We start from the raw sequence: 20,703 nt of genomic DNA on the forward strand, positions 1-20,703 counted from the left end.
CATGTCTCGCCGACCGCATCCTGATTGGTTAGCATGGACGTGCCTTGGCGTGTAAACAGCCTCTGATTGGCTGATCTTGTGAGACACGTGCTGCTGGATTTTTACATCTTTTGTAACATCAAGAAGGCTGTTACAAAACTCCAGCGAAACCTCAGCTCTGTTTATCGTCTATTCACGTAACCTGTAAGTACTGATGTTTTTTTTTATACGTTCAAATAGCTATTGAGGATTTAGTTTAGTTATACTGCACAATATGTATCAATATATATATAATATAAAAAGTTAAGTTCCATTTAAACCTCTTAATTTTTTTTTAAATAAACAAAAAAAGAGAAAAGGGCAAAATGAACAAAATATCATATAAGCAAAAAATACAAAACAGTAATTATTATTATGAAAATATTCCTATTGAAGTCCATTTTAAAACCAACATTATATAAAACACGTGTGTGTAAATGGACTTTTGTGTTTTTCCAGTGTCCAGTGTTTCCAGTGCGACCATGAGTCAAAACTCCGTTCACTGGTTCCGCAAAGGACTGCGTTTACATGATAACCCGGCTCTGATCGCTGCCCTGAAGGACTGTAGACACATCTACCCCCTGTTCCTGCTGGACCCCTGGTACTCCACCAACACTCGCATCGGCATCAACCGATGGAGATTTCTGATGGAGGCTCTCAAAGACCTGGACTCCAGTCTGAAGAAACTCAACTCCAGGTGGGACAGAAACAAAAACTACTCTAAGACAAGCTAAAGATGGGGTGGATATTTTTCTCAAGCATGTTTTGTGTAATCTATTGCACCGCTAGGCTGTTTGTTGTCAGTGGGCCGCCCACAGAGGTCCTTCCGAAGCTCTTTGAGAAGTGGAAGATCACTCGGTTGACTTTTGAGGTTGATACGGAGCCGTACAGTCGGAGCAGAGATGAGGAAGTCATGCAGTTGGCCAAGGAATATGGCGTGGAAGTTATTCCAAAGATTTCTCACACTCTCTACAACATTGACAGGTAAAGCCTCATAATGTGTAAATCATATTTTAATAAAGATTTGCACAGAAACACTCACCTGCTTTTTCATACAGAATTATCGACGAGAACAACGGCAAGACTCCCCTGACTTACGTTCGCTTCCAGAGTGTGCTGAAGGCCATCGGACCTCCTAAAAAACCTGTTCCTGCTCCAACCGAAGAAGACATGAGCGGTATCTGCCCCAACATCATACTGAATGAGATCGGATTGTTGCTGGTTCTCTCTCCTTCATTATGCCTCTTTCTCTGGAAGGTGTGTCCACTCCAATTTCTGAGGACCATGAAGAGAAGTTTGGAATTCCAACGCTTGAAGATCTTGGATTGGATGCATCATCCTTAGGACCAGATCTGTTCCCGGGGGGTGAACAGGAAGCTCTGCGCAGGCTGGATGAGCACATGCAGAGACCGGTACATGCCCAACAACCCCCAGGGGTGGGGTTAGGGATCAGGGGGCGGAGATGGGTAGGATTAGGGGTGGGGTTAAGGATCAGGGGGTGAGATGAGTAGGATTAGGGGTGGGGTTAGGGATCAGGGGGCGGAGATGGGAAGGATTAGGGGTGGGGTTAGAGTTCATGGGCAGAGATGGGTAGGATTAGGGGTGGGGTTAGGGATCAGGGGGCGGAGATGGGTAGGATTAGGGGTGGGGTTAGGGATCAGGGGCGGAGATGGGTAGGATTAGGGGTGGGGTTAGAGTTCATGGGCAGAGATGGGTAGGATTAGGGGTGGGGTTAGGGATCAGGGGGCGGAGATGGGTAGGATTAGGGGTGGGGTTAGGGATCAGGGGGCGGAGATGGGTAGGATTAGGGGTGGGGTTAGGGATCAGGGGGCGGAGATGGGTAGGATTAGGGGTGGGGTTAGGGATCAGGGGGCGGAGATGGGTAGGATTAGGGGTGGGGTTAGGGATCAGGGGGCGGAGATGGGTAGGATTAGGGGTGGGGTTAAGGATCATTTTTTTTAACACCAAACTGCAAATCGTTGACCTTAAAATAAAATATGTACAAATATATACTACAACACACAATATTTGAATATATATTTCTATATTATGAAGATAGAATAGCTTAAAAAGTTAATGAAAAGGCTTCATGCATAAAAATGCATATACATATTAATTCCCACTTTAAATATCTTATTTAAAAAATGAAATATAATTGTACTATTTAATTAAATGATTAAAGGTCATTTTCATTGTGGTGAGCAAAATACATCATGAAATGCAATACAATGATTCCAGTAAATATACGGTACCTCTAACCTCATATTGCTGCATCATAGCTTTAATCAAGCAAAACCATCCATATATAACAATATGATCTTGCCAAATGTCTTTGTGCAGGGGTGGGTGTGCAAGTTTGAAAAACCACAGACGTCCCCGAACGCCCTGACCCCCAGCACCACCGTCCTGAGCCCGTATGTGCGGTCCGGCTGCCTGTCCGCGCGCACCTTCTGGTGGAGGCTCTCGGACGTGTACAGAGCGGTACGTGAGCCGTCTCGCGCGTGACCTGCGCCGCTAGATTGAACAGTTGAAGAGTGTGATGTGTGTGTGTGTGTCCTGCAGAAGAAGCACTCTGAGCCTCCGGTGTCGCTGCATGGCCAGCTGCTGTGGAGAGAGTTCTTCTACACCACTGCCGTCGGGATCCCCAACTTCAACAGGATGGAAGGAAACCCTCACTGTGTGCAGGTGGACTGGGACAACCATCCGGAGCACCTCGCTGCGTGGAGGGAGGTAAAGCCAAGCTGTGGTGCTGTGACTGTGCTAAAACTCAATGATACAGTGATGATGCACCAATTTTTTTAACCCTCAGGTGCTCTTCGTTTCGGAGTCACACTTGTTATCTTCCCGGTCAAAAGTGACCGGACACCTAAAAATGAAACTTTCTCCATCCCAGTAAAACCAATGTAATTTATTTTTGTTCTATAATATTTATTCTTTTTAATTTAGTATTTTGAGACAATTTAATTGAATTTATTAATATTTATGCAATATTTATGGTTTATTTTTGCCATGGGAAATTATATATATTTTTCTATATATATATTATTTTTTTAAAAAAAATATTAATGCAGTGTTTTAGTTTAATATAGAGTCTAGACCTTCAGAAAAAAAATATTTTTTGAAGAAAATTAGCACCATCTGGTTACAGTATAGAGAAAAAGCGTAGAATCATGGTGTAACCACTAGATGGCGTGTACAGCTCTCTATGGAGAAGCATGTGAATTCCCCAGCTGTTTATGAACACATTTTTTTTTTTTGTTGTTGTTGGTGGATTTGAATATATATTTGAAACAATCTCAAAATCTATTTCTTATAAAAAAAATGACAAAAAACAAATATACCCTTTTATTTCTTTCTTTTTTTTACAATTTCCCATTCATTTCCTATGGGGGTCATTTGTGACCAAAGACCACAAGTGTGACTATTTTTTTGCTCAGATCATGACCTCAATTTTTTTGTGTGTTCACATACATAATGCCATAAAAGTCACCAAGTTTCGTAACATTGCGATGAAGCTGTGATTTTTAAAAATTCAAAACAGAAAATTTTTCGGTCAGAAATGACCAAAGAGCACCTGAGGGTTAAAGGAGTAGTTCACTTTACAAAAAACTTTTGCTGATAATTTACTCACCCCCATGTCATCCAAGATGTCCATGTCTTTCTTTCTTCAGTCGAAAAGAAATTAAGGTTTTTGATGAAAACATTCCCGCATTTTTCTCCATATAATGGACTTCAATGGGGTCCAAACGGTTCAAGATCCAAAAGACAGTTTTCGGTTGCTGTTTGTTTACAGAGGACGTGTGTGTGTGTGATTTCAGGCTCGGACCGGTTTCCCGTTCATTGATGCCATCATGACTCAGTTGCGTCAGGAGGGCTGGATCCATCATCTGGCCCGGCACGCGGTCGCCTGTTTCCTGACCCGAGGAGACTTGTGGATCAGCTGGGAGGAAGGCCAGAAGGTTTGAGGACCCGCTATAGTACAAAACCAGCTCGATGAGACGTATAATCATCATTAACCCGTCATCACTGTCATCCGAAGGTGTTCGAGGAGCTGCTGCTGGATGCTGATTGGTCGTTGAATGCAGGAAACTGGCAGTGGCTCTCGGCCAGCGCGTTCTTCCATCAGTACTTCAGGGTTTACTCTCCCGTCGCCTTTGGCAAGAAAACAGACAAAAATGGAGATTACATCAAGTCAGTTTCTGTTTTTACATTCTGTTCTGGTTTAAACGTATCTGAAACAACTTCCTACTAAATAATAACTCGACTCTCTTCACATGTCTACCAGGAAATACCTTCCGCTGCTGAAGAAATTCCCTGCGGAGTACATATACGAGCCCTGGAAAGCTCCTCGCAGCATTCAGGAGAGAGCAGGGTGCATTGTGGGAAAAGATTACCCTCGTCCGATTGTGGATCATGAAGTCGTACATAAAAAGAATATTCAGAGAATGAAAGCAGCTTATGCAAAGCGCTCTCCAGAGGACAAACCCATCACTAAAGGTCATTATTTACACCTAAAATATTGATATTATTCACAATTATAAAAATATATGATATTCTGATGAGTTTCTTGAGTCAAAGTCTGATTCTGGTTTTCCCTGCAGGTGTAAAACGCAAAGCGACATCTACCGTTAACCAGCTTCAGAAGAAGGCAAAGAGATAAAGCTGGACTCGCATCTTCTATATTGATGGGTCAATTTTGGTTCTTTATACTGATTATAACTTTAATACATATGTGATACATTTTAAAGGATTGTTTAGCTGAAAGAAACATGTTCATTTTTGCATGCTGTAAATGTACACTTTAATACAAAGTGTTAATGTTTTTGATTTCTGCTTAAAGAGTGTGTATTTTAAGTGTGTGTATATATATATATGCCATTTCTGCTTTACTTTTTTAATAAAATAATGCTACAATAAATTTTTTTTCAGCATTCTTCCACAATATTCACATCCATATTAACAGACATTTAAAAATGAACAGATTTATAACGTTCAGTCCATGAAGGCTGCTTTACATTTTAGGACAAACTTTTAAAGTTTATGATTATTTCTGGTATTCATTTCTCAAATAGTGAAAATAAGACAAATATAAAAAAATATGATATCTCATGATCTATGTCATATTTAAATATATGCAATAAGAAACTAATTCCCTGATCTCTACCATAAGTCATTTATAACGCTCCTCTTTAATGTCCTGATAATTCCTCCTGATTCGCTGAGAGTCTGAACCGCGATGAGCTTCTGTAACGCTCATGTTCAGCGGCTCCATCCTGTGTGTGTGTGTGTGAGTGAGTGAGTGTGTGTGTGTGTGTGTGTGTGTGTGTGTGCTCTTCAGTCGTCACACGATGTTGCTCTCCAGCATGGGCTCCCGCAGGAGGATCCGTCTCGGGTCGAAGGCGCTGAGGTTGACGGTCTTGAATCCCCCGTCCAGGATAAGCTCGGCCACGGCGAGTCCGACCGCCGGAGACTGCTGGAGCCCGTGCCCGCTGAAGCCCGTGGCGAAGTACATGTTGTGCACCAGAGGGTGCAGTCCCACAATGCCATTCTGGTCAAAGGTGTTGTAGTCGTAAAATCCAGCCCACGCGCCTGAAACCTGACGGACGGAAAGCAAAGTGCTTAAATCGGACCGACACACAGTTCTCAGCCACACACTGCACTTTACCACGTTAAAAGCATCAGAAACTGTTCAATTAGTCCCGAGACAAAGCCGAAGAAACCTTTCCCTTCACAATAACAATACTACATTCCGACTTTCACCTTCAGTCGCTCAAACGCAGGGATCCGATTGGCCAGATGAGGCCAGACCTTCTCTTGAAAGAACTCGTGATCCACATCAAGGCTACTGACGTCTGGTTCTTCTGTCTGCAGAAGGCAGAGATATGAATGAATGAATTGAATATGAATGAATGAGTTCAGATCAGAACATGTCTATACCTCGTCTGGTGACATCCCCGTGATGTAATTTCCTCCCAGTCCCTCTCGCCTGCAGTAAACCCCCGAATAGTCGATCAGAAACGGAGTGTCTAACCCCGGGCCGTCGGGGCAATGCACCACATACACAAACCTGAGAGAGAGAGACAATCATGCTGTGACACTCCACAATTATATCATTAATGCCATTTTAATTGATCAATGAATGGATTCAATTCATTATTAACTTAAATTGCTTAATTAATATATATCTTAAATAGTTTAATATATATTTTTAACAAAGCTATTTTACAATATTTAACACATTTATTCAAATTACATATTTAATTAATATAATATGATCTAAAATATTATTTTAGAATATTTAGCACTGCTCATTAATGTATATTACAATTAAATAATATTTATTTTTATTGAATACTAATGATAAAACAATACAATATAATATACAGTTGTTTTAGAATATTTAGCACTGCTCAGTAAATATGTTTTATTCAATATTAATGATAATAGTATATAATTAGTGCTATCAAATCGTGATATATTTAACAGTTTTTGTTCATATATATATATATATATATACACAGTTGTGGTCAGAATTAATGGCACCCCTGGTAAATATGATTTAAAAAAATGGCTGTAAAACATATATCTGCATTGTTTGTCCTTTTGATCTTTGCTCAACGTGTTTTGGAGAAAACATTTATTTCATATTGTGATTCCTCCCACTTTCAATTCTTTTACTTCAATGAAAGGCTAGATTTTTGCAAATATTTTGAATGAAAAACCAAAATGATAAACAATACAGCCATTTTTGATTCATTTTTCATATTTACCAGGGGTGCCATTAATTCTGACCACAACTCTGTGTGTGTGTGGGTTTATAGTGTACATGCACCCATATGTTATGCATATAAATATATATAATTATGAATATAATACACATCTTTCAAAAGTTATTTTAAAATATTTAGCACTGCTCATTCAGTTAAATTACAATTAAGCAATTATTTAGTGTGTGAAAACAAAAATGTATTTAATTAATTATAATATTTAAATAATAATCTAAAAATATTCTTTATTTTAGAGTGTATGCCACTGCTTATTCAAGAAACCACCGCAAATGACCATATAAACACTCCACACGACAAATGTGAATAAACACGAGAGTTAACCTCTTCCTGGGCTCCACAGGAAACGGAACGGCAGATATGGACTCTGTCGGGCCCGATCCGATGCCCAGCATGGCGGCGATCTTCCCTGAGTTTGCTCCGGCTGCGTTCACCACAACGCTGCTCTCCACGGGCTGGTACTCCAGACTGTTGGGCATCTGCACCTGAAACCACAGCACTTCTGTTCTGTCTGTGACGCTATCCGTGAAAACCAATGTGTGTTAAGCACTTACATTGACATATTTTATCCTTTTAACATCAACAAAGTCTCCATCTGCGATATCGGCCACATTTGAAGAGCATCTAAAACCTGAAAATCACATTTAAAGTACTTTTTAAAAAACATTTCAAACCTTTAAATAAAAACAAATAGTAAGAAATCCTGCAGTTGTGAATCCTGACCTGTGACCTCTCCAAAGCACTGATAGACTCCCATAGACAGGGCCTTGCGTCTGAGAGCGTTAAGGAGAGACCAGGGGTCAAACCAGCCCTCGTTCTCCAGGCCTTGGTGACGAATAAATACGGGACTCAGTAACAAAGCGCACACGTGAGATGTTTCAAAGATTGGAAAACATTGACCAACCGAGAGAAGCCAGAGCGACCCCGTCAGCGTTGATCCAGGGGAAGCGCTCCTTCAGCCGGGACGGGGACAGGAGGGCGACCTTCGCACCAGCGTCTCTACCAATCAAACCGTGGCTTTAGTAATCTTTAACTTTGGTTGAGTTGACAAAGTAATTTCCATATTCTGATATTAAATGGCTGGTGCGTCACCTTTGAGTGCGGTAGTTTTCCTCCATGATATGAGCCGATTTCTCACTGGCCAGAAAGAGATATCCTGAATGATTGAACTGCAGATCCACGGGGTCTTCGTTCGCCACCCAGAGATGATCCTGTGGCGTTTCAACAGAACAAACACATGTAGAAAGAAACATTTACAACTAAATAGTCTCCGGAAATACTAATGTAACAATTTGTAACAAGAACAGTGTTTCAGGAAGAGTGCTTTTACATTAATGTTCTTCAAGAAATCCGCCGAGGTCATTGACAGCTGGATGTTTTCTTTCAGGGAGAACTGCTGCCGGATGCCCCCGCATGACAGCACAGTGGACGCCTGCGAATACTGCAGGAAGAGCCACACACACAGATATTACCAGACGGCACAAGCTGATTGGCTCTGCTGATCCTGGATCCAATAGAATTGCTTGATCATATTCAGAATTGAAATGGTGCATTCCCCTGACACATTAATTGCATCACATGGGATTTGATCCCTAACCCCACCCCTAATCCTACCCATCTCGCCCCCTGATCCCTAACCCCACCCCTAATCCTACCCATCTCGCCCCCTGATCCCTAACCCCACCCCTAATCCTACCCATCTCGCCCCCTGATCCCTAACCCCACCCCTAATCCTACCCATCTCGCCCCCTGATCCCTAACCCCACCCCTAATCCTACCCATCTCCGCCCCCTGATCCCTAACCCCACCCCTAATCCTACCCATCTCCGCCCCCTGATCCCTAACCCCACCCCTAATCCTACCCATCTCGCCCCCTGATCCCTAACCCCACCCCTAATCCTACCCATCTCGCCCCCTGATCCTAACCCCACCCCTAATCCTACCCATCTCGCCCCCTGATCCCGAACCCCACCCCTAATCCTACCCATCTCCGCTCCCTGATCCCTAACCCCACCCCTAATCCTACCCATCTCCGCCCCCTGATCCCTAACCCCACCCCTAATCCTACCCATCTCGCCCCCTGATCCCTAACCCCACCCCTAATCCTACCCATCTCCGCCCCCTGATCCCGAACCCCACCCCTAATCCTACCCATCTCGCCCCCTGATCCCTAACCCCACCCCTAATCCTACCCATCTCCACCCCCTGATCCCTAACCCCACCCCTAATCCTACCCATCTCGCCCCCTGATCCATAACCCCACCCCTAATCCTACCCATCTCGCCCCCTGATCCCTAACCCCACCCCTAATCCTACCCATCTCCGCCCCCTGATCCCTAACCTCACCCCTAATCCTACCCATCTCCGCCCCCTGATCCCTAACCCCACCCCTAATCCTACCAATCTCGCCCCCTGATCCCTAACCCCACCCCTAATCCTACCCATCTCGCCCCCTGATCCCTAACCCCACCCCTAATCCTACCCATCTCGCCCCCTGATCCCGAACCCCACCCCTAATCCTACCCATCTCCGCCCCCTGATCCCTAACCCCACCCCTAATCCTACCCATCTCCGCCCCCTGATCCCTAACCCCACCCCTAATCCTACCCATCTCGCCCCCTGATCCCTAACCCCACCCCTAATCCTACCAATCTCGCCCCCTGATCCCTAACCCCACCCCTAATCCTACCCATCTCCGCCCCCTGATCCCGAACCCCACCCCTAATCCTACCCATCTCGCCCCCTGATCCCTAACCCCACCCCTAATCCTACCCATCTCGCCCCCTGATCCCGAACCCCACCCCTAATCCTACCCATCTCCGCCCCCTGATCCCTAACCCCACCCCTAATCCTACCCATCTCCGCCCCCTGATCCCTAACCCCACCCCTAATCCTACCCATCTCGCCCCCTGATCCCTAACCCCACCCCTAATCCTACCCATCTCGCCCCCTGATCCCGAACCCCACCCCTAATCCTACCCATCTCCGCCCCCTGATCCCTAACCCCACCCCTAATCCTACCCATCTCCGCCCCCTGATCCCGAACCCCACCCCTAATCCTACCCATCTCGCCCCCTGATCCCTAACCCCACCCCTAATCCTACCCATCTCGCCCCCTGATCCCGAACCCCACCCCTAATCCTACCCATCTCCGCCCCCTGATCCCTAACCCCACCCCTAATCCTACCCATCTCCGCCCCCTGATCCCTAACCCCACCCCTAATCCTACCCATCTCGCCCCCTGATCCCTAACCCCACCCCTAATCCTACCCATCTCGCCCCCTGATCCCGAACCCCACCCCTAATCCTACCCATCTCCGCCCCCTGATCCCTAACCCCACCCCTAATCCTACCCATCTCCGCCCCCTGATCCCTAACCCCACCCCTAATCCTACCCATCTCGCCCCCTGATCCCTAACCCCACCCCTAATCCTACCCATCTCCACCCCTTAGATCTGGATCCAACTCCGCCCCCTGGATCTCGTGTACTGCAATGAGGTGCTACTGCCTAAGTGCCCTTGGATTCACTCACCGTAGGGTCTTTCTCCACCACCAGCACTCTCACACTGTCCCTCGCACTCTTCTTCTTCAGCCAGTATGCGATGGACCATCCCACGACCCCCCCTCCTATAATCACCACATCGGCCCTCTCAGGCGGCAGGCCCGGGGTCAGCTCCACCGGGCTCCAGTCACTGCCGGGCATCGCCGCGGCCGCTTTCTCCCGGAAGGCCCGGAACTGAGCCTCCAGGTCTGCAACGGGTTACATATGACAGATAACCTAAACGTTTTCTGAGTATATGTTTTATTGACCGGAGACAGACGTTACATCATTACCAACCAGGCTAGAAACCATACTGTGCAGGAAGTGTGTACATGTAGGAAGAAAACCTTATTTTATTTGGTAATAATAATTATTGTCTATCCAAAAAATCCAAGAGAGAGAAATATACAAACAAACTGAATAATATTATTTAGTAATTAAATATGGTAAGAGAGAATTTAAATTATTATTGGTTTATTATTTATCATTTTGATCAGTGTTTTGTATTAGTCCGAATATGCAGGAGGCGAATTTACAAATCCTACGGCAGACATATGAATATTAATTACGTCCGCCCTCACTGATTTGCTGAGAGGAAAGAGGTAGTAGGGCAGTTGGCCAATCAACGGACGAATGACTACTGCGAGCCAGGCTTTGCTCATGAATATTGATTTGATTACGCTCCGATGAAGTGAAGCAACGCCAGTTCATGAACAAATGAATATTAATAAGCTAACCTTTTCCATACTAGGGTTAAAAAAACGAATGTAAGGAGGACACGCGTGATTCTTGCCACTGCTTAAATTTCGCTCTGCAGTGTTTAACGTCTGCCATACTGGTATAAATACATGAAGTATATTGAGTGGATCGACTCACCTTTAGTAAAGTCCTTCTCTGCGCTCCTGCTGCTGCTTTTAAAACTCCGACAGGCCGCTTTAGGAGCTCTGAGAGCAGGAACCGAGGCGAACAACCTGCGCCACATTGCAATTGTCGTCAGACTGTTCTTTAATCGGGAAAATACTCTCCAATCACCTTAACACTGACACACGCCGCTCACTGTGGAGTGTAAAAACATTTGGCAATGTGCGCATGCGCACAATGATGCCACAGCAAGGCCAGCCCACATTATGTGGTTTCATCATGAGTCGCCTGTAGGGGGCGTGCACATAAGCTGCTAAAATCATTTCTCCCTTATATCGTGTGTGAATGATCGATGTTTTTGAATTTTCCCAGTAAACCAAGGAAACTCAGTGTAATATGCATTTTAATTATTATAATGTTCTATTTCAATGCATTAAAATGAACTGTTTGGTTCTCGGACCAACAAATCTTGGTCTGAGCATATTGGGGGTGTGATATTGATTGGGTCTAGAGCTCAGTGATCCTGGTCTTGACGCAAACTTGGGTTTTGCATGTGATTTCATTGGTTAAAAAAAAAGACACTGAACAATTGTATCCCAGTCACTCCTTTATTAACCCATTTAAAGACAAATCAAACAGTTATCTGGCCAGTTGATTGCAGAAATGACTTCTGAACATTCTTAAACATTTATCCCTCACCTTTACAGGTGAACATTTGACAGCTTTCTGCCCCCGAGTACAGACAAAACCAGATCATTTTTAAAAAACAAACCAAGAAAAAAAAAAAAGGTATGAAAAGAAAATCTCTTTCAGCAATTACAACAAAAGTATAAAAAAGTTTTCAGGCTTTCTCCTGGGATCATGGGACGGGGGCCGCAGACGTTCAGTGCTGTGTGTTCGAGAGAGAGAGGGGGGGGGGGGTGAGTTTCTGGGTTTTACGTTCTTGAGAGCCCACGGTTGTCAAGGTCTTTGACCTATGGAGGCAAAGCAGGAGATCATCATTGGAAGTTAGGATGGTTTGGAGGGACAACGGTTAAAGATGCACAGGTGAGTTCAAGTCTACCTTGTATATCCTGACGAGCCAGTGCTCTGTAGTGTACGCTTCCTCCAGCACATCCAGCTCGAAGTCCTTGTTGCCAATCTCAGCGTTACGAACTCTGTCGTAACCAGGAGGACGCTCTGAAACGAAAGGCAAACAGTTCTAGTCGTCCAAAACTTGAATTAACCCTCTGATGGTCTTCGGGGTCTACTGGACCCCAAATGACTTTTGCTTGAATTAAAAAAAAAGTTCTCTTTTTCCAAATGGTATGAAACTTCCTACGGCTCTCAACACTTTCTAGATCTACAAAAAAAATTAAAATGGAATGTTATCTGTTTTTATGTAGGCGTGACAAAAATAGTCACACTCGTGGTCTTCGGGGGCAAAAAAAAAAAAACATTTAATTTTGTAACAGAATAGTTTTTTTTTTTTTTACAAATATTATTTTACTGTTTATTAATGTTTTTACTCAACATTTGTGCAGTTTTTGGAGGATTTATGATATCTTTTAAATATCTATAAATAAATAAATAAATAAATATTTATTTATCATTGGACTCAAAATAGACAAAATTCATCATCAAAATGAGAAATAGCGCAGAACACAGACAGAAATGACAGAAATAAAGTGGCACACTTCCAAAAATGCAAAAAACTTCCACAATCCAAAATGATCATGCTCACACACGTGCACACACACACACACAAACACACACATATAGAGGAATACAATATACAGGAATACATACAGACTATAAAAGCTGTTCGCTTATCATTTGTAAAATAAAATACTCTAAAATGCAGAACCACCGCAAAAATAAATAGGTAACACTAAGACACATTGAAAATGTGCACACACACACACACACACACAGGAATACATTTGTATGGCTATAAAAAAGATAAAAGAAATTTATCAACTATTGCTCTATTGTTCCAAACTATTGTTCCTAGTTGTTCGATTTTCTTCCCAATTTACTTTTTTTTTTTAACAAAAACAAATGCTAAACTTTGACAAAAAGTATTTTATTTTTGTTATAATTGTGATTTTATAATATTTAGATATGAATCCAACTTTAGAAACTATGTTTCAGTAATTCAAATAGTATATAGGCCTAGTGGAGCTCTATAGCCATCTAGTGGTTAAAGTGACTTTACAAATTTTAACCTGTATTTTCCAAAAAATCTTACATTCAACCTTGTAAAATTATCCATGGTATCCCAAGGAATGAAAGTTAGAAATCTGGGTCTTTTATAAAGTTTATTTAACATAAAATGGTGTTTTTTTTTTTTGTAAAAATCCTATTTAAATAAATATTTATTCATTTATTTATTTATAGAAATAAATAAATAGAAAATCATAAATCCTCCAAAAACTACACAAATGTTGAGTAAAAACATTAATAAACAGAGCAAAATTATATTTGTTAAAAAAAAAAATTATTCTGTTACAAAATTAAATCTTATTGTCTGGGGTCCAATAGACCCCGAAGACTAAAATTGTGACTTTTTTGAAGCCCATCAGAGGGTTAAACCCATGAATTGTAGATAGCTGAAGGAGTAGATACTCACTGGCTTCGGTGTAGACCTGGCCGAAGCGATAGTAGCACATCTTGTACATGAGGCAGTTGAGCAGGACGGGCGACCCTTCGCGGTCCACACGAAACTCTCCGGTGGGAGTGTAGTAGTCGTGCTCCTTTATGTGCTTCCCCGTGTCTGTGCTGCCCCCGATACGGACCATCCACAGGAACTTATTGATGTCTAAAAGAAGTTCATGTAAACTCAAGTTATTCAGGTTTCATCCAATCCAGATAGTACAACTCAAACATTAAGGACAAGAACAATCCAAGACCGTACCATCAGATGAATATCCCGTCAATCCACCAAAGATCACCAAGACGTAGCTAACATCCAGTTCTCTCATGATCTCATAGGCTTTCTCCTCTGTGGAGGCCATAGCCTGCAAAGATATTTATTAAAAATGCCTTAATTATACTTAATCCACAATATAATCTCACATCATTTTTTCCAGACAAAAAGTACATAAATCTCTCGTGTCAGGGGGATAAGCACAGTAATTTGAAAATACAGCTTCCCTACTAATACAAAATCCTGAAGTACGCCTTTAATCACCTGACCAACTCTGGAGATGTGAGTGTTATTCCAAGTGTTGTTGTCGACTAGAATGGTTCGATTGGCCATCGCTGTTATTTGATACCCATAATCCCACCACGACATGACTTTAGCATCCTGTACACAAACAAAAGCAATGTGAGATTAGCAAAACTGTTCGGATTTAAAAGAAGCAGGAAGTTTATGATGGCCAATGGGTTGATGGATTGATGGATCAACCTCCGGTGTGTTGTGTCTGAGCCAGTAATAAGCCTCTCGGAAGTCATCGAAGATGATGCGACTGCCGTCACCCCCGCGAGCGGAGAGCACGATAGACGGGGAGGAGTACGCCTCGCTGGTCACCCAGGTGGAGTGGAAAGTGTATGTGATGAGGAAGAACGCCATGACCAGAATCATGCCACTCGCCACCTACGGACCAATCAGAGCAGAGTGAACCAATGATACAAAGATTGACCCTCAAACCATATTCTCTTTATAGCCCTTAATCCTGTAATTGTGGACAAATGTGGGCACAGAGGACTCAGGTGTGATCCTAATGTTATATCACTGTCTTCGATAAAGTTTTGTCTATCCATTTATGGTGTTTATTTTATTTTGGGGGCATTTTTTAATTTATTTACTTCAAAAAGTACTATATATTTCTATGCAAATTATGCTTATTTTTATGTTTTACTTTTTAACTACATTAAAAAATATCATTCCAATAAGTTCTTAGAGCTAAAACCTAAAGATGAAGTGACTTTGCTGTCATCTGGTGTCTAAATTACACTTTTTCCCATTCATTTCTATGGGTGCCCATTTTTGAGTTTTATTTTTTTTTTCACCTAGTTAACATTGTAGAATTGACAAAAAAAAAAATTGTGTGTGTTCAGGAGGCAAACTTAGGAAAAGTAGCCAAGTCTTGTACCGCTCAGATCAAGGGAAATATTTTTAAAAATAAATCAAAACTATTTTGCCCACATTTGTCCAAAATACGGTTTTAGGGATAAACAGAGCGTTGACCGAACCTCATTCTTGATTGGGTAGGTGGAGTCCTGCTGCTTCTTGGATTTCTTGTCCGGTCGGCTGACATCGAGGTTTTTCATGTAGGTGGTGAGGACCTGAGACACGCCGATGCCAGACAGGATGCACATGACGGGGGCCAGGACCAACATGAGACGTACCTGAGCAGAACACATCAGCTGCCACTGTGAAGAGAGAAATACTAGACCAACTTCAAACCTAATAAAGTAAAAGGGTCCTACCATGACAGCGGAGAAGTACATGCTGGTGACGCCGTACATGATGATGAAAATTGTGGCATCAGAGAGGTTGTTAAAGCAGTAATAAAGGCCAACTGGAGAAACAAGACATGATTAATTAAACATTTTAAATAGACTGCAGAAATTTAGATTAAATTAGCAACTTCTAGTAAATTACATGTTCAAAATAAAAAATAAAACGTGATCTCTAATCTACGGAGCAGATTAGAGAGAAACGTTCTTTGCTAGTGAACACAAAGATTCTCAGGGGACGCAAAAGCATTGCCAAATAATTATTCATCCCATCTTCACCTCATCCCTTTAGGGCTCCGTAGTAATCTATATGCAAAAAGTTAGGGATTTAAAAGAGAAAGTCTGCAGGAAGGTGCTGTACCTGGAAACATGAAGACCAGAAGCTGCAGGTCAAAGTAGTACGAGGACCAGGTGGTGGGCTGGTGCTCCGACACAGAGGCGATGATGGGGATGTTGTTCTTGGCGTATGAAGGATCCAGCAGAGAGTAGAAACGGCCAGTCCAAGGTGAGATTGTCCCTGACATAAGCAAACACAAAAACAAACTATTTAAATGACCCCAAAAAAACATTTAAGTATTATTAAATTCAGAAACGTAATTATTTTCTTGAATCACCTGTGAGCATGAGCACACCGCCTGCAGAGAGCAGGATGATTCCCACCAGCGAAATGACACTCTTGAACAACACCTCAAACTGCTGCGTGTTCAGCTTACTCCGCAGGTAATCCACAAAAGCGTGGATCTGACACAGGCCAAACACTCCGAACGCAGCCATGTGTTCAGACGACAGCACAGGCTACGGGAAGAGCACCAGACATTACTCGTCTATAATGAATGGAGGCGTAAATCTACTCACGAGTTAATTCTCAAAATTATAATATTTTTTCATGAAAAAAAAGAAAAGTTTTTGCTCTGTTTTTCTGAATTAACAAGTTAATATAAATATAATAAATATAATAAATAAATAAATATAATTAAGTCATTAATTCAGAAAAAAAGAGCAAAAACTTTTTTTCATGAAAAATTATATAATAATTGTGAAATAATTAACTCGTTAATTCAGAAAAACAGTGATTTTTTTTCCCTCAAGTGAATGCAATACGCTTCCATAATACTAGCTGATATTCAGCTCCTCACCTGGAATCCCACAAAGGAGATCTGCATGGAGAGGACGGTGCCGAGGCAGTAGACGGTGCAGTACGCCACATAGATGCGATGAGAGAAGCGGCCGGTCAGCATCAGCACCAGCACGTGCAGCGGGATCAGGTTGATCAGAAACACGTACCCACCCCACGACGACACCTGATGATGACAACACACAAAGTGGCTGTTAATGAAATCACTTGTTGTGTATTTAAATAAAACAATGATTCAACTGAAAACATACATTACATCATCTGCTCTAAAACAACCCCAATTCAAGCGACAGTGGGTCTGAAATTCGGCTCACCATGTAAAAATAAGCCAGCGCACACATGGACGACCAATAAATGGAGCCCGTCTTCACCGCTTTGATCCACATGTAGTACGTCAGCAGCATGCAGAAAATGGCGATTCCTTCATATCAAAAAGGAAACAAAATTATATTTTATATATATTTTTAAATATATACATATATATATATATTTAATTTATTTAATCAATAATAATAATAAAAAAAAACATTTGCACTAAAAAAGCCAATCCACTTTTCCATGTTGACAAGAGCATTAAAATGAGAAAAAAATAATGCAACAAAAAGAAAATCAAAAGACATTTAGAATAGATAAAAATTAATTATTAATCGCGAGTTAACTACGACATTAATGCGATTAATCGCGATTAAATATTTTAATCGTTTGACAGCACTAATATATATATATATATATATATATATATATATTTTTTTTTTTTAAGAAATGTTTTGTGTATACTAAAAATAAAAAAACACTTTCACACTTTGAAGGTTTGGTGTCTGTACGTAGTTTCTTATGCTCACCAAAACAGTAATACTTGTGATTTTATTTTTAAATAATTAAATCATTGTCAATTTTCTATTTTAAAATGCAACTTATTCCTGAAATCCAAAGCTGAATTTCAGATTGTGTTTTCTGTCAGTCTTCTGTGTCACATGATCCTTTTTGATTTGGAGTTAGAAACATTTATCATTATCAAATGTTGAAATATTTTTGTGGAAATCCACCTCCTTGATGACTACTTTTTAAACACATAACATTATAACACAACACCTCTGAAACGACTGTACCTTCATTGTCATAAGAGCCTGCCACAGAACGAGAGATGTATCCTGGGACGACTGCGATCATGGCGGCCGCCAGAAGCCCTGCGCCCGCATCCTGAAACACAGCGTTACTACAATCAGATTGAGCCGTTAGTTGATAATATGGAAAGTTTTGGGCCCAACTCTACCCTTCCGACAATCTCAGGTAAAGTCCCGATTATCTTGATGGTTCTACAGTTTATTAGGCCAGATTTTCCTGAGGTGTGTTAAGAGGCCACATCGATCTCAAATAATATGAGTATTTACGATCAGAATCCTGTTGTGTGGGGAAACCCTGAGGACAAACGCACACACTGCCAAACGAAACGATACCAAATAATAAAGTGAGCTGACAAAAAAAAAGCATAACCACCACAGTCATGGTGCAGCAGGCCGAACACAAACCTTTTTTTAGTGAATTTTCTATAAAAAGCAGTTCAAACATTATTATCAGCATTTCTTTTTGCTCGTCGCCCGCCATGTTAATTTACTTAGATAGATAAATGATGAGCCGGTCCCACGGATGAGTGTGTGATTGGCGCCTCACCTTCAGCTCTTTGGTGAAGTGGTAGGTGACGATAGCGGTGAAGGAGGAGAAGAGAGGGGCCAGGAACACACACACATTACGGATGTCGATTGTGATGTGGAAGAAGTGCAGCACGTGATATAGAGCCGCAGATGTGATCATCAACCCTGTAGGCAAAAAAAGAAGAAACACATGATATTTAATTTGGCAAAAGGAGCTGTATTCTATACTGCGATGGGTATTAAATAGATGCAAAAGTCACCAACAAAATGGCAGGGTGGATGCTATAGAGAAGCTACAGAGATTAAAGCGGTTTTAGTCTGCTGCTATGATGCTGGTTCCTAAAAATGGTTCAAGTTTATGAGATGTCGGCCAGTTTTGATGTTCATTAGCCAAAAAAAGTCCAAACAAGTCAATTAAATTAATGATAGTACTCCAGTTACACATTAAAGTTCAAATGGCAGATATACTACTATGAACAAACTGGTGTGCCGTCATTTGAAATAAACTGGAGAGCTTCTTTATAGTAGAAATCGAAGTTGCAATTCTAATTGAAAGCAACACTGACACTATTTTTTTCACGTTTAATACTGCAAAGCTGCTTTCTTTAAAGCAATCGGTTATATAAAGTGGTAAACAAGTAAACGTCAAGGAAATGACATCAGCACTGCCAACAAGAATTCCTCTCTATTGGAAATAAATAAAATGACATTGTTGCAGCATGACTGAAGCATTCTGAGATTTGGTACTTGAGACAACAATTGAAGGGCAAGTGGTGGAAAAACACAGATAACCTTTTGTTATGTTGCTATAAATTTAGAAATGAGTGTCCTTCAGCCGTACCGGGATAGATGGTGCCTCCTATAATCCTCCCGAGTGGATACCAAGCCCGATCATCAAACCAGTTATGGAATTTGTAAAAACCCTCTTCTGTCAAGAAGCGAGTGGTCCGGTAATTGAAATACCTGAAAAACAAACAAGAAACTCAGTGAAACAGGTTCTAGGGATGCTGTTAAAATGACGACCCGAAAGCTGTACTTACGGATCGAACTCATGGATGACGCTCTCGAACCGCAACACGGAAAACAATCTGGTGGAGAACGCTGGAAGAAAATGACACGAATCAGAGGACAGTTGGCATCTAGTTATGAGTTCTGATATAAAGGACACTCACACAGGACGGCCGCCATGGACAGGATGAGCAGCTTCAGCAGGGTGTCCTGTTTCTCATAGGACAGTCGCAGGAAGCCCATCTTGGTCATCTTAACACACAGGAGGCAGGACTAACTCTTGATACCTGACAAAACAGACAACAACTGCATGTTGAATTGGACACTTCAGGGGGGAATACGAGACCAGTGTAGGATAGGACTCCTTTATCTAAAAATTATTATGCAATTCTGCCATTTATTTATTTTTTTTTACCTGATGAAAGAGGTTTTACTAAATCCTTTAAGCGTCAAATACGAATTTTAGGGGTAAAGCAGTTGAACAAATCGCTCAATCTGCACATTTTATCATCTCTGTGAAATCAGGAAGAGTCAGTATGTGCACAATTCCTATACAAAATAACAACTAATACTTAAACTCATACGTACAGGCAGATAAATCAATTCTGGGAGCATCAGCATGCACATTAACACGGTGTTTTCCTAACAAACTATTCGTGAAAATAAACTATTAAAGTCTTCATTAGCCCATTAGCTGCTAGCTAATATCACACCTGTGTCACACTTTCACAAGCTATTTTATCATATGTAAATGTATTATTTAATGCACATGAGTAAGTATAATGACACCAAAACCCGTATAGTTGCGATAAATGAGCTTAAAATGTATAAATTTGCAGAATTACCAGTCTTATTCATCGGCGGTTCACTCACTCCAGCCTTTCTACACTCTCACACACACAACCCTCTCTGCGTTCGAGTCCCGCCCATCCACGTAGAGAGGGCGCTAATTGGCTGAGCGTCACAATTCCACAAGAACGGCTTCTGCTGATTGGTCTTCGAGATGTCATTCAAGTGTGTCAGGAAGACGAGTTCCGCATGGCGCTCCAGATATGACGTGTCCTAATGGGAGAGACAGTCAGCACTGTGGAGTCCACGCTGCACTTCAAAACTTCAACTTTCATGTCAAGGATCAAGTATCATAACATGTTTATGTTATTTTAATTACTATTAACATTTCACGTACACGTTCATATTGTCAAGAAGGGAAACACGCATTTTTACGAAGCTTTGTGTAATTCTAAAGCAAAGTGTTTA

General features: G+C 41.8%; 3 protein-coding genes across 3 annotated transcripts; 1 reads left to right on the forward strand and 2 right to left on the reverse strand.

Annotated features, from left to right (window-relative positions):
• Positions 1-82: 82 nt before the first annotated feature.
• On the forward strand, positions 83-4,761 carry cry5 (cryptochrome circadian regulator 5). Its single transcript, XM_039677146.2, has 11 exons — positions 83-183; positions 478-715; positions 808-1,002; positions 1,077-1,195; positions 1,276-1,430; positions 2,359-2,499; positions 2,581-2,748; positions 3,837-3,977; positions 4,058-4,209; positions 4,304-4,515; positions 4,620-4,761. Exons 2-11 carry the CDS (start codon positions 501-503, stop codon positions 4,676-4,678), a joined length of 1,557 nt encoding a protein of 518 aa, XP_039533080.2. The 5' UTR covers positions 83-183; positions 478-500; the 3' UTR covers positions 4,679-4,761.
• On the reverse strand, positions 4,421-11,440 carry foxred1 (FAD dependent oxidoreductase domain containing 1). Its single transcript, XM_039677147.2, has 11 exons — positions 11,221-11,440; positions 10,336-10,553; positions 8,134-8,244; positions 7,896-8,014; positions 7,708-7,802; positions 7,527-7,628; positions 7,358-7,434; positions 7,128-7,288; positions 5,956-6,085; positions 5,779-5,883; positions 4,421-5,614 (listed from the first exon to the last, which is right to left on the reverse strand). Exons 1-11 carry the CDS (start codon positions 11,324-11,326, stop codon positions 5,360-5,362), a joined length of 1,479 nt encoding a protein of 492 aa, XP_039533081.2. The 5' UTR covers positions 11,327-11,440; the 3' UTR covers positions 4,421-5,359.
• A 354-nt stretch (positions 11,441-11,794) lies between these two features.
• On the reverse strand, positions 11,795-20,423 carry stt3a (STT3 oligosaccharyltransferase complex catalytic subunit A). The gene is made up of 18 exons (XM_039677150.2): positions 20,292-20,423; positions 19,611-19,733; positions 19,479-19,539; positions 19,280-19,401; positions 18,458-18,603; positions 17,896-17,986; positions 17,101-17,207; positions 16,788-16,952; positions 16,266-16,446; positions 16,013-16,168; positions 15,622-15,713; positions 15,385-15,540; positions 14,597-14,785; positions 14,378-14,494; positions 14,102-14,204; positions 13,817-14,005; positions 12,269-12,384; positions 11,795-12,179 (listed from the first exon to the last, which is right to left on the reverse strand). Exons 2-18 carry the CDS (start codon positions 19,696-19,698, stop codon positions 12,141-12,143), a joined length of 2,118 nt encoding a protein of 705 aa, XP_039533084.1. The 5' UTR covers positions 19,699-19,733; positions 20,292-20,423; the 3' UTR covers positions 11,795-12,140.
• Positions 20,424-20,703: the final 280 nt, after the last annotated feature.

The sequence above is a fragment of the Pimephales promelas genome, chromosome 23 (genome assembly GCF_988280905.1).
Source record: "Pimephales promelas chromosome 23, fPimPro1.hap1.1, whole genome shotgun sequence".
Lineage (NCBI taxonomy): Eukaryota > Metazoa > Chordata > Actinopteri > Cypriniformes > Leuciscidae > Pimephales > Pimephales promelas.